The sequence below is a fragment of the Rana temporaria genome, chromosome 8 (assembly GCF_905171775.1).
Source record: "Rana temporaria chromosome 8, aRanTem1.1, whole genome shotgun sequence".
Classification (NCBI taxonomy): domain Eukaryota; kingdom Metazoa; phylum Chordata; class Amphibia; order Anura; family Ranidae; genus Rana; species Rana temporaria.
In genome coordinates, this window is record NC_053496.1 from 85,867,942 (window position 1) to 85,880,211 (window position 12,270).

At 43.3% G+C, this 12,270-nt stretch overlaps 1 protein-coding gene across 1 annotated transcript in view; it reads left to right on the forward strand.

Annotated features, from left to right (window-relative positions):
* Window positions 1-12,270, forward strand: part of NOC3L (NOC3 like DNA replication regulator) — a 104,979-nt gene that overhangs the window by 46,463 nt on the left and 46,246 nt on the right. Inside the window, exons 14-16 of the mRNA XM_040362146.1 lie at window positions 2,251-2,323; window positions 4,533-4,596; window positions 12,159-12,230. Of these exons, the coding sequence (XP_040218080.1) occupies window positions 2,251-2,323; window positions 4,533-4,596; window positions 12,159-12,230 (209 nt within the window). The remainder of the gene's footprint in view (window positions 1-2,250; window positions 2,324-4,532; window positions 4,597-12,158; window positions 12,231-12,270) is intronic.

A 12,270-nucleotide genomic window follows, 5' to 3' on the forward strand; every position in this document is an offset into this window, starting at 1 on the left:
GAGAAATGCCTGACCGTCTGTTCATACAATGTATGAACAGCGATTAGTAATTTCCCCTAGTGAGTCCACCCCCCCTACAGTTAGAACACACCCAGGGAACATACTTAACCCCTTAGCCCCCTAGTGTTAACCCCTTCCCTGCCAGTGGCATTTTTATAGTAATCAATGCATTTTTATAGCACTGATCGCTATAAAAATGCCAATGGTCCCAAAAAGTGTCAAGTGTCCGAAGTGTCCGACATAATGTCGCAGTACCGAAAAAAAATCGCTGATCGCCGCCATTACTAGTAAAACAAAAAAAAAATATTAATAAAAATACCATAAAACTACCCCCTATTTTGTAAACGCTAAAGCTTTTGCGCAAACCAATCAAACGCTTATTGCGCTTTTTTTTTGTTTTTACAAAAAATATGTAGAATACGTATCGGCCTAAACTGAGGAAAAAAATTGTTTTTTTTATATATTTTTGGGGGATATTTATTATGGTAAAAAACAAAAAATTTAATTTTTTTTAAAAATTGTCGCTCTATTTTTGTTTATAGCGCAAAAACTAAAAACCGCAGAGGTGATCAAATACCACCAAAAGAAAGCTCTATTTGTGTGGAAAAAAGGACGCCAATTTTGTTTGGGAGCCACGTCGTACGACCGCGCAATTGTCAGTTAAAATGACGCAGTGCCGAATCGCAAAAAGTGCTCTGGTCTTTGACCAGCATTATGGTCCGGGGCTTAAGTGGTTAAAACATCGCATTAGTCATAGGTAAAAAAAACAAAACTGGTGATGCTGAACTTCAGACAGACGACTATATATTTAGACTCCAGAACAACATACTCAGCGAGGTGCTGGGAACCTTTAGACTTGGATGTGCAGTCAGATGAAGGAAAACTTCAAACAAGCTCAATATCTTTGGTTAGGTGGCTCCCACACAGCAAGTCTTTCCTTAATGGGTACCTAGAAATACAGAGAGTACAAGACTGGGTGAAAGAGACCAAGATCATTTTAATTGTTGGCAAAAAGTCATACAAAACAGCCACTGCATTTCAGCAGCAACACCAACTCGCCCTTCATCAGGTGGACTGATTTTTTTGTTTTTGCAGGAAACCTTCCAATTACTTTACCAGTGTTTATTGTTCACAACTTGGGCTTGATTCCTGCCTTTTGTGTACATTTCCATACATTAAGCTTACATTGACACGTTTCACGTATTACAGCATGACAGCATGCCGGGCGTCTTCTTCCTACAACCGCTGTCACCATTTGAAAGCAGCGCTGCCATGTAGGGTTCCGCCCACATGGCTGTGTCATTCACTCAGTTTCCGGTAAATTAATGCCTACAAGTACCATCAGCCATTGCAGCCAATGGCTTCAGTGAGCTTCGAGGGTACTGGTGAGCATCTCAGTAGTCCATTGATCTTCCTGCTCTCAGGTAACTGCCTGTCCTTACAAGGAATGGGCAGACAGCTATGCTGAGCTATGCTTCTAATCGCAGATGCAATGTTCTGCAGGCTCCTTAAAAAAGAAAATGCACTTTTATTTAGGGCCGAAACAACTAATCGATTAATCGACAACTAATTGATTACAATTTTCATAATCGATTAATCGGCCAGTAACATAATAGGGTTAAAAAAACTAAAATTAGCCTTTTATAGTACAAAAAAGCAAATCGCTACTGTAAATATTACTTTCACTGTCCCACAGTAAACAAAAAAGCCCCTAACCATAGCGATTATTTGTACTTATTTTTGTTTTTTTTAACCCTATCATGTTGCTAAACATCTCAGGCCTGGGTCACACCTCTGTTTTTTGGTGTTTTTTGCAGAAACACACTACAGTTAATTTACATGTTTTCCTATGGGACACGTTCACATCCATGATTTTTTTTCGGCTGCTGCGTATTTGGAAAGGGCAAGGACTTTTTAACGCAAAACGGTGCTATTTATTTATTTTTGGTTCAATATACTTCAATGGAGAAGCTGCAGAAAAGCATGCAATGTGTGTTTGGGGGCAATTTGTGTTTTGCAATCTGCCCAACAACAATTTGGCCCAAAAAAAAATTTTAAATGCTTTTTTTTTTTTTTTTAAAGGCTATTATCCGATTAATCGATTAAACAATAATCGATTATGAAAATTATCGTTGGTTGCAGCCCTACTTTTATTTCTACCTGCAAAAAAAGTTTTTAATTTTTTTTGAAAAAGTGAACTTCTGCTTTTATCAATCAACTGTAACTTTATTTTTTTGGTTTTTTTTTCAGGTTTGCACACCTGATAAATATAGAATTTTTTGATGACCTTCTGGTTGTTCTCCATAAACTCATTGATTCTGGTGTAAGTGTTTATTTTCTTCTTTTTTTTTTCTTATTGGGAATTTCCGCTTGAAACGGGAATATCTGTGTAATAATAGGCAGTCCTTTAAATTTGCTTCCAGGGAATGTTGTAGGGACTTTTCAGTAATTTCTAAAACTTAGAATAAAATTAAATGTGTCTTCATTGAAACCATGTTATACTGGTGCAGTTTGTGCAATGTTTATGCATAGAACACCCCAAGAAATGTAAATTCTGTTTGTGCGATTGGTTCACCTCTTTTTACAGTAGCCTGTCCTAAAAGATCACTGGAAGAGTTTGCACCACATATTATGCATAGGGCTCATTCTATCCAGTTTGCTGGTTCACGAAGTGCCTCCCATCAAGACCTTGTACTAGTAAAACTACATGCACTGTACTCAACAAAACTAAAAAGCTCAGCCAGATGCAGGCAGGACTCGCATTGCCTGTTAAAGGATACGTTCACTTGGTGTAACATGTTGCTAATGTAGCAGCCCCATAACACAGGGCAAGTATCCTCTCCTCACACCTGCTGTCACACACGCACACACACACACACACACGTGAATATGAATATCTCCTAAATCATACAGGTTTAGGAGATATTTATTTTACCTACAGGTAAGCCTACCTATGGGTAAAAATCACCCACTGGGGTATACAACTGAGATAGATTTATTATATATTGATAGGGGGGGACCTTTTATATTTATGAATATTTGATTTCTGGTCCCAGTATGAGATGCTGGCTACTGTTAAAATTAATCGCCCAAGAGATTGATGAAAGCCAAGCTATGTCTGCCTTTATTTTATAGTCTTTGTAAAATCTTATTAGCAGTGTGATGTTGTGCTTTTTTTTTTTTCTAATGACTGGTTGATTATTACTATCCGATGGATTCTCTGTGTTTAATCAAAGATTGAGGATTACTCTTCAGTGAAATACTCTGCAATGATTGATATGTTTTATGTGGATGATTACACTGAAAGAACTGCTGAAAATAAAGTAAAGGTTTTAGATTAGCTGTGATGCATGCAAATTGGACTACCAGTATGTATCAACCAAATTGGACTGTATATGATGTACTGGCAGAGAAGATACTGGCAGGGCTTAAACTATGTGTATGGATATAGAGGCCTGCATTCTCAAACTTCTAAATGCCTTCTCTGTGAACAAAGCAGGCAGATTTTAGTGTTGTACCAGATATTGATTAGCGCTCATACCAAACTTTCTAAATACCAACATAAGCTTTTTTTATGGAGATGGTTTAAAACCCATGCTGTTTTTATAGCGGTCTTTGTACCCATTGGGAAGATTTTTCTTCGCTCCTGATGTCGCACATATCGTAGAATTAGAAGTGAGGAAAGGTTTGATAGAACTGATGGGGGAGCAGACCGCAATAAAAACAGAGAATATAATCCTTTTATGCTCAATACAGGCAGTCCCCGAGTTACAAACATAATAAGGACTGTAGGTTTGTTCATAAGTGTGCATGTAATTTGTGTGCAAGTCGGAACATTGCTTGGAAGTCTAACTTCCGCCTGTGCATGGATGTGGGATGTTCCAGGCACTTCTGGGGCTCTTCTGGCCATGCAGTACATGTAGTACTGCAGTGTGGGATGTGGCAAGATGGCTGCTCGAAGGTATCCAGGACCAGCGTGGAGCACAAGCAGCTGGAATTGAGGCCGTTCGTAACTCGGACTGCCTGTAAAATTGAACAACCCCATGGGATTCACAGGCAGCAGTAAAAACTCTTTCCCACTGGGCTTTAATAGAACCTGATCTGCACCCCATTTTCAACTCTGAACCTCCCATATGGGACATAATTAATCCAATCACAAAGCAGAGCAGTAAAAAAAGGCATGGGGCATGTACTGATTATGTTGCCTCTGGTCTGTAAGCCTGTCATTCGCACCTAGTGTAGAACTTTAAGGTCTCTTAGTGCAGCTAAACTATGTATTCCAAGATTTAATTTGAGATAAAAGTAGGATTCTTTGATGGGTCAGGGTGGACTTTGGCAAATTCTTGAAACTTCTCAGCAACAAGAGAACATTCACATTGAAGGTAAAGCCCAGCTTTATGAAGTTTTACAAGCCTGCCAGCAGTAAATTTTCAGCAAGATTCACATCTTAAAAACCTTGTAAAGAAGAGATCAGTGTGCCCTCTGCACAATTTTACAGCCGGTTATGATGAATATTCTGCTTTCCTCCTTAGGATCTCAGCTACAGGGAAAGCCTACACTGTGTTCAGACAGCATTTAATGTCCTTTCTGGTCAAGGTATGTGAACTAAAGTTCTATAATGCAGATGGTATTCTTCAAACGTTAACAGAATGTATGCTACTCAGATGTAGTAAAGTGCCTTCGGTTAGATGTGTACTTTTGTTGCAGAGGTCAGTTGTAGGCTTGCGAGACATGAACATAAAGAGCTGGTGTAACCCTTCCTTTACCAATGCAAAGTAGTTGGGTCATTTGTCACATTAGCACATACTTGCCTTGACTTGAACACACTTGCACATGATCACCTCAATCTCTGTTCATCTGCTCCTGTGCTCCTCCCTTGTGACAATAGTGGCTTATAATTGGCCCGGGGTCCTATCATTATGGGTCCCCTATCACATAGTGCCCGGCCTGGACTGCGCATGCGCAATCGGAGATCACGGAAATCTCAGAGAATGAACATCTGTTCCATCAGCTGTAGTTATCATATCCGCCCCTTTGATAAAACCACCCGCCCCTTGCTGTATTGAGTGAGCGCGGGCAGCACTGTTCTTGCGAGATGGGTCCCCCATCTGATAGAGCGAGCGGCGTGGATAAGCATCGCGAGCGAGCTGCGTGTTAACTGCGCATGCTCCAACTACAGCTGGTGGTTCAGATGTTCATTCCTGGTCTACTGTTTGGGAGACTGCTGGTGTCAGCATTTGGGCTTGCAGGTGATCTCTTCCTGTTCAGGTTGTGTGTGGATATGCAAATGCAGGCCTTTTGTACCATTTTATCCTTTAGCACCTGCATGTTTTTTTATTGGGGGGATATGATTTTCCTCCCACTTTTATACTGCTTTAATTTAGATTAGTTTTGTCTGCCAAATGTTGTTTTTATTGTTTTTATTATTATTATTGCTTCAGGGATTGCTAAGCCATATAAAAGAAATCCACCCGGCAGACAAAACAGCAATGCAAAACAGCAATGCAATGCTATTAAAAAATGGTGTTTAATAGCATTCCAGTTCTAGAGGAGCGGTCAGGGCTGATGTGGAAAAGAGATTATTCAGGACTGATGAGCGAGAGACTGGGCAGAAATCTGTTCACATTTCAGTGCATCTAGTCTGCAATTGTCTGCTGTGGTGCTGCTGTTAGTGCATCACCAGGAAGTACAACCCCAATTCCAAAACAGGACGCTGTGTAAAATACATAAATAGATCTTTCTTTCTCGTACATCACGGGACACAGAGCGGCATAATCATTACTATACGGGTTATATGGAGTACCTTCAGGTGATGGACACTGGCAATCTCAAACAGGAAGTCCCCTCCCTATATAACCCCCTCCCATAGGAGGAGTACCTCAGTTTTTTCGCCAGTGTCTTAGGTGTAGGTCATGGAATAGCTTTGCCTCCACATCCTTGGGATCAAGGCAGGCTAACCGGATCTGTCCAGAATGCCTCAGTGCTAAGGTGGACAGTACCCGGGCCCCAAGCCGTGGGGTTTAGCCTATAATGCTTCTCTTTTAGAGGGCTGGACCCTGGGCCCAGGACTTGGAGCTTTTCTGGAAGCCAAAAGTTTCCTGTTTGCCAGGGTGCTGTATAGATCCAGGACAGTCGGTTCCTTCTAAGGACCCCAGTGCCTGAAGGTCTAGTACGTTATCCACGGAGATGGTGGAAGATTGGACCATTTTGCTATGCAAACGTCTTGCGGCATGGAGCAGGTAAGAGGGCGGTCTGCGGGACTTGGTTCGACGGCAGGCTCTCTAGGGGTGGAGCGTCAGTGAACGGGGGTGGTGCCCTCAGCGGCAGGCTGCGTTCTTGCTCAGTCTGAGACTGAGCAGAGAGGGAGGAGGACACAGAGCGGCGGAGCAGGACACCCGGTGGCGCAAGGAGGGTATTACTAGTTGAAGCTCGCTCCAAAAAAGTTTTTTGTTAAGCCTAAACCCCTCTTCAGCAGATTGGATACTGGCAAAAATTGTGGTGGGCCAGTATTTTTTTCTGAAAAGCAGATATATATAAAAAACATTTTTTTTACTTAAAATAAAAATACTGGGCCCCACCGGTTTTTGGGCATTAGTGGTCCTATTGTCCCCTAAACCTTGTTGTTTTTTGCACTCCTGGCTACAACACTCTGTTGTTATTATGCAGAGTTCCTCGGTTTTGTATCATGGCTCCCAAGGGTTCAGGATCAAGAGGTACAAAAAATTCCAAAAAACAGAAGGGTTCCCCCTCTGACTCTGATGATGTTAATCCGGCTATGCCAGTACTCTCCCCACCTGTTAACCCAGTAGGGATCGCTTTGGATGAGCCAGTAGGGGGGTCTGGTGCTGAGGCTGGTCCAGATCCACCCAACCCTGTGTTTGTCACAGAGGACATGCTAGCTGTCACCCTAGGGGGGCTAGAAAAGAGTTTAGCAGCTATGATCGCTAACTCTATTCCAGGCAAAAAGCGGACTAGATCCCCATCGCCTAGATGTATATCCTCGGATGCTGAATTTCTCTCTCCGGAGGAAGTTCAGGAGGATCAGTTGGACCGGAACCTAGAGGGTTCAGAGATCTAAGAATCTATTACTGAAGAACCATTTTCAACCTCCCAAGCGGAGAGCTTGTGGATCCAGTCTTTGACAGACATGGTCCGATCAGCATTCAAATTGCCCTTACCAGAGCCCCAGGCTCCTGCAGTATCCTCTTTGGGTTCTTTGAAAGCGCCTTTGAGTAATGCGTTTTTTCCGGTCCATCCTCTCTTAGAGGAAGTAATTTTCCAAGATTGGGTACGTCCGGACAGAATTTTTCTGCCGCCTAAGAGATTTTCTGTTATCTACCCTATGGAAGAGAAATTTTCTAAGAAATGGGTGCTCCCAGCTGTGGACGCAGCCATCTCCTGTGTAAATAAGTCATTGACTTGCCCGGTGGAAAACATACAAATGTTTAAAGACCCGGTTGATAAACGTCTAGAAACACTTTTAAAGGCTTCCTTTGCTACGGCAGGAGCAGTGGTGCAGCCGGCGGTAGCTGCAATTGGGGTCTGTCAGGCATTAAAAGACCAGACAAAACTAATGCTTAAGGAAATTCCTGCTCAGCAGGCAGAAGACTTAGCTGATATACCCAGAGCTCTGTGCTTTGCGGTGGATGCTATAAAATATTCCATCCAGCAGGCATCTCGTCTGTCACTATTTTTAGTGCATATGAGAAGGCTCTTATGGTTAAAGAACTGGGCGGCCGAGCCCCCATGTAAAAAGCTACTGGCAGGCTTTCCCTTCCATGGAGGAAGACTCTTCGGAGAAGATCTGGATAAATACATTCAGACTATATCAAGTGGCAAAAGTACCCTTTTACCAGTCAAAAAGAAGTTCCGGGGTCCTGCTTTTAAAAGGCAGCCCTCCCCTGGTCCGGGGCCCTCTATGTCCAGGCAGTATCGACGGCCTCCTGCACGATCAAACTTTAACAATAAGTCACAGGGACAGGCTCCTGGGGGCAAGAAGCCATGGTATCGCAAGCCAACAAAGCCAGCCCCTAAGTCTGCCTTATGAAGGGACGCCCCCACTCGCTCGAGTGGGGGGAAGGCTTTGTCTCTTTGCAGAGGTTTGGGAAGCCAACATCCCCGACAAATGGGTCCGGTCATCTGTGGCCACAGGCTACAGATTAGAATTTCAAAAGTTTCCTCCATCTCATTATCAGGAATCAAGGGTACCATACGATCCGATCAAAAAGGCCTCATTACTAGCGGCATTGGATCGTCTGCTTTGCCAGGGCATGATAGTAGAGGTACCAGCCCAAGAGCAAGGGCTAGGTTTCTACTCCAATCTGTTTGTTGTACCAAAGCCCAACGGCGATGTCAGACCAATTTTGGACCTAAAGGGTTTAAACGTTTACCTAAAGGTTCGCTCGTTCCGGATGGAATCCGTTCGGTCAGCAGCCGCCGCGCTCCAGAAGGACGACTTTCTGGCGTCTATAGACATAAAGGATGCTTACCTGCATGTGCCGATCTTTCGGTCACATCAAAGCTTCACGGTGGCTCAGCGTCATTTCCAATTCCAGTTTTTTTGCCAGTGTCTTGGGTGTTGGTCACAGTTCAAGAAATGCTTTGAAGAACCTCGCTGGAGGATCCTCTAGGATCAAGCATATTTTTCAGCTGGATCCATCCAAAGTGCCGTTAAGGCCAAAGTGGATGATACCTGGGCCTTGGATGAGAATAGCAAGGTTTTGCCTGTAATGCTTCTCTTAGGAGAGCTGGATCCGGAGAGTGTGGTACAGGTCCAGGGGAGTGGAAACCCTTTTTTCTAGGAACCCGGTCCCTGAAGGTCTTTTACAAAGCCCGCCATGATGGGCTGAAGCTTGGGTCTGACTGTTTTTTTTTCAGCAGAATTTTGCTGTGGGGATAAGATAAGTGAAGACTCCTAAGGAACTTTTTAAGTTTGCTTGTGGAGTTGTTCTTTATGTATATGTGTCATGCCTACGTTTCACCGCTAGAGGGTGTGTAGCAACAAGCAGGCTTGTTTGTGCAGGCTTCCTCTGCTTGTCAGCCGTTTGGGTGATTTCAAGGGGTATTTTCAGCAGGCAGCTGGTTGTTGGTGCAGTCCCCCCTCCCGTCCTGCGGGCAGTTGCAGCGCTTATTTTCTTTCCCCTTCAGGGGAAGCATATGTGACCCGGCCTTCACGTTTCTCGCACGGCGCACATGTAGGGCGCTACATCTCCGGATAAACTGAGCCTCGGGGAAACAGGAGCTGACGGAGGGACACAGCAGCGGTGAGGGGCAAGTGAGTGATCGATGCAGGCACTCCCTAGTAACACACTTATTTAGTATCAGGCTGAAACAATTTTTTGGTATCTCGGCTTTTGTGCTTGGCACTGTATTCAAGGTCTAAAGCTCCTAAAACAGCAGTGAATTCCTCAAAGAAGGCTCCAAAGCTGTCACCATCAGGCTCTGAGGTTCCTGGTCATGCCTCCACTATTCACCACTATCAGGGTGAGTCATCGGGGCTGTCAGGTGCTGCAGCCATCCCCAGCCTCTAGACTTCTGCCTCTAGACCCCTGCCTATATTACTGAGGATGTACTCTCTTCAGCTCTCGTAGGGTTGGAAGAGCGTTTAGCGTCTCTAATCTCTTTTTCTGCCCAGGGTGGAACAAAGCGGGCTAGGTCTCCCTCACCCCACCCCAGTTCTTCAGCTTATGGACCAGCAGTGGCTGGTAGGGGATGAGTCTCCCTCAGGGGATAAATAAGAGGGTCAGTTTGATGGCTCCTCTTCTAAAGAATCTACCGCAGAGGAACCCCTTTCAGCTTCTCAGTCTGGAAAAATTGCTGGTGCAATCCCTTACAGAAATGGTACGGTTTGCACTTAAGTTGCCTTTAACAGAGCCAACTGGAAAGCCTGTCTTCCTTGGGTTCCTTAAAAGCCCTGCAGGCCCGGCATGCGTTTCCTGTCCATCCCTTGCTAGAGCAGCTTGTATATGAGGATTGAGGTCATCCAGATAAAAAATTTCTTCCTCCTAATAAATTCTCAGTGCTTTATCCTGTGGAGGAAAAATTTGCCAAGAAATGGAGTGTGCCAGCAGTTGAGGCTGCTATCTCTTGTGTGAATAAGAGTCTAACTTGTCCAGTAGATCAGGGGTCGACAAATCCCGGGCGCCAGGTCGCCATGGCGACTAGAAATAGGGTCCTGGCGACTTGGCTTGGAAGGGGGGGGCAACAAAAAAAAAAAAAAAAATTTTTTTTTTTTTTTTTTTTTTTTTTGGTGAGCTGGCACCATCTGGTGGTGAGCCGTTGGTATTACAAGTTATTACCACCAGATGTGTAAGCTGGCGCCATCTGGTGGTGGCCGTTGGTATTACAAGTTAAGCATTACAAGTTAAACAGCAATTCTAATGTAATTTTTCAATATTTTCACTGCCATCTTCTTCCCTTTAATTAGAACCCCCAAACATTATATATATTTTTTATCCTAACACCCTAGAGAATAAAATGGCGATTGTTGCAATACTTTCTGTCATGCCGTATTTGCGCAGCGGTCTTGCAAGCGCACTTTTTTGGGGAAAAAATTACTGTTTTTAATTAAATAAGACAACAGTAAAATTATCCCCATTTTTTTTTATATTATGAAAGATAATGTTACGTCGAGTAAATTGATACCCAACATGTCACGCTTCAAAATTACGTCCGCTCGTGGAATGGCGTCAAACTTTTACCCTTTAAAATCTCCATAGGCGACGTTTAAAAAACTCTACAGGTTGCATGTTTTGAGTTAGAGGAGGTCTAGGGCTAGAATTATTGCTCTCGCTCTACCAATCGCGGCGATACCTTACATGTGTGGTTTGAACACCGTTTACATATGCGGTCGCTGCTCATGTATGTGTTCGCTTCTGCGAGCAAGCTCGTCGCGACGGGGCGCATTTTCTGGCTCCTAACTTTTTTAGCTGGCTCCTAGATTCCAAGCAAATTTGTCAACCCCTGCAGTAGATAATGTTCAGATGTTTACAGACCCAACGGATAAAAGACTGGAATCTTTATTGAAGACCTCCTTTTCTATGGCAGGTGCTGTAACTCAGCTTGCTGTGGCAGCAATTGGCATTTGTCAATCCCTAAAGGATCAGGTGAAACAGGTCCTTAGGGTAGTTCCTGCTCAGCAAGCTCGAGACTTAGCCGATCTACCAAAAGCTTTATGCTTTGCTGTTGACGCTATTAAGGATTCTATTCATCAGACCTCTCGTTCCTGTTGGTGCATATGCGTAGAATCCTGTGGCTGAAGAATTTGTCAACCGAGGCACCATGCAAAAAGCTTTTAGCTGGTTTTCTGTTTCATGGGGAACGTTTGTTTGAGGATGATTTGGACAAATACATTCAAAAGATTTCTAGTGGAACGAGTACTCTTCTACCTGTTAAAATGAGTAGGTACCGAGTTCCCACCTCCCTTGCTAGAATTTATCCACTATCATCCAAAATATTCTCATTCAGGTGCCAGGTCCAAGACCTGGTGTCAGAGGACAGTGGATGTACAAATGGGGACACTGGGGCATGATCTGATAGGGTGATAGAACCTATTGACGTGCAGGATAAAGTCTCCAGGGAGAACTGGTCCATCAATATCTGATCAATGCGGGTGTAGACGGCATGAGTTGCAGAGTAGTGGCTAAAATCCTTGTTGGTAGGGTGCACCTAAGCCACACGTCCTCTCACTCTCATGCCGCGGCCGCCACCCCCCCCCCCCCCCATATTTTACATTTTGACATATTTTGTATATATTTGCTAGACTCAACATTTATCTTTTCAATGTTACAATTAAATTAGTAATATTTGTGTGCACTAAAATTCAGTTTTAGTGTGTCTTCTCCTGAAAATTTGTGTTGGGTAAATGGCTATGCAAATATCGGGTAAAATAAAAAATTGCAGCCACCATTTTATTCTTTAGGGCCCCTGTTTTCAGAAAATTTGAAATGTTTGAGCGCTATACGTTTTTTAGCAAATAATTCTGATTTTAACATGTATGTGAAAAATGTTGAATTTGCCATTAAACAGCACGTTTTGTCTTTTGTTGCTCTTTTGCTTTTCTTTTACATGGTCACTAAATCTGCAACAGTTGCCTTTTCCTAGAAGAAATGTATCCATACATTGAGTGAATCTTGATTATTTGTTTGTTCTATTAAAAGGTGATGTTCTCAACATTGACCCTCTGAAGTTTTATAGTCACCTGTACAAGACACTGTTTGGGCTCCATGCAGGTAACCAAGAGTTTTTTTTTTTTTTTTTTTATTCTTAAAA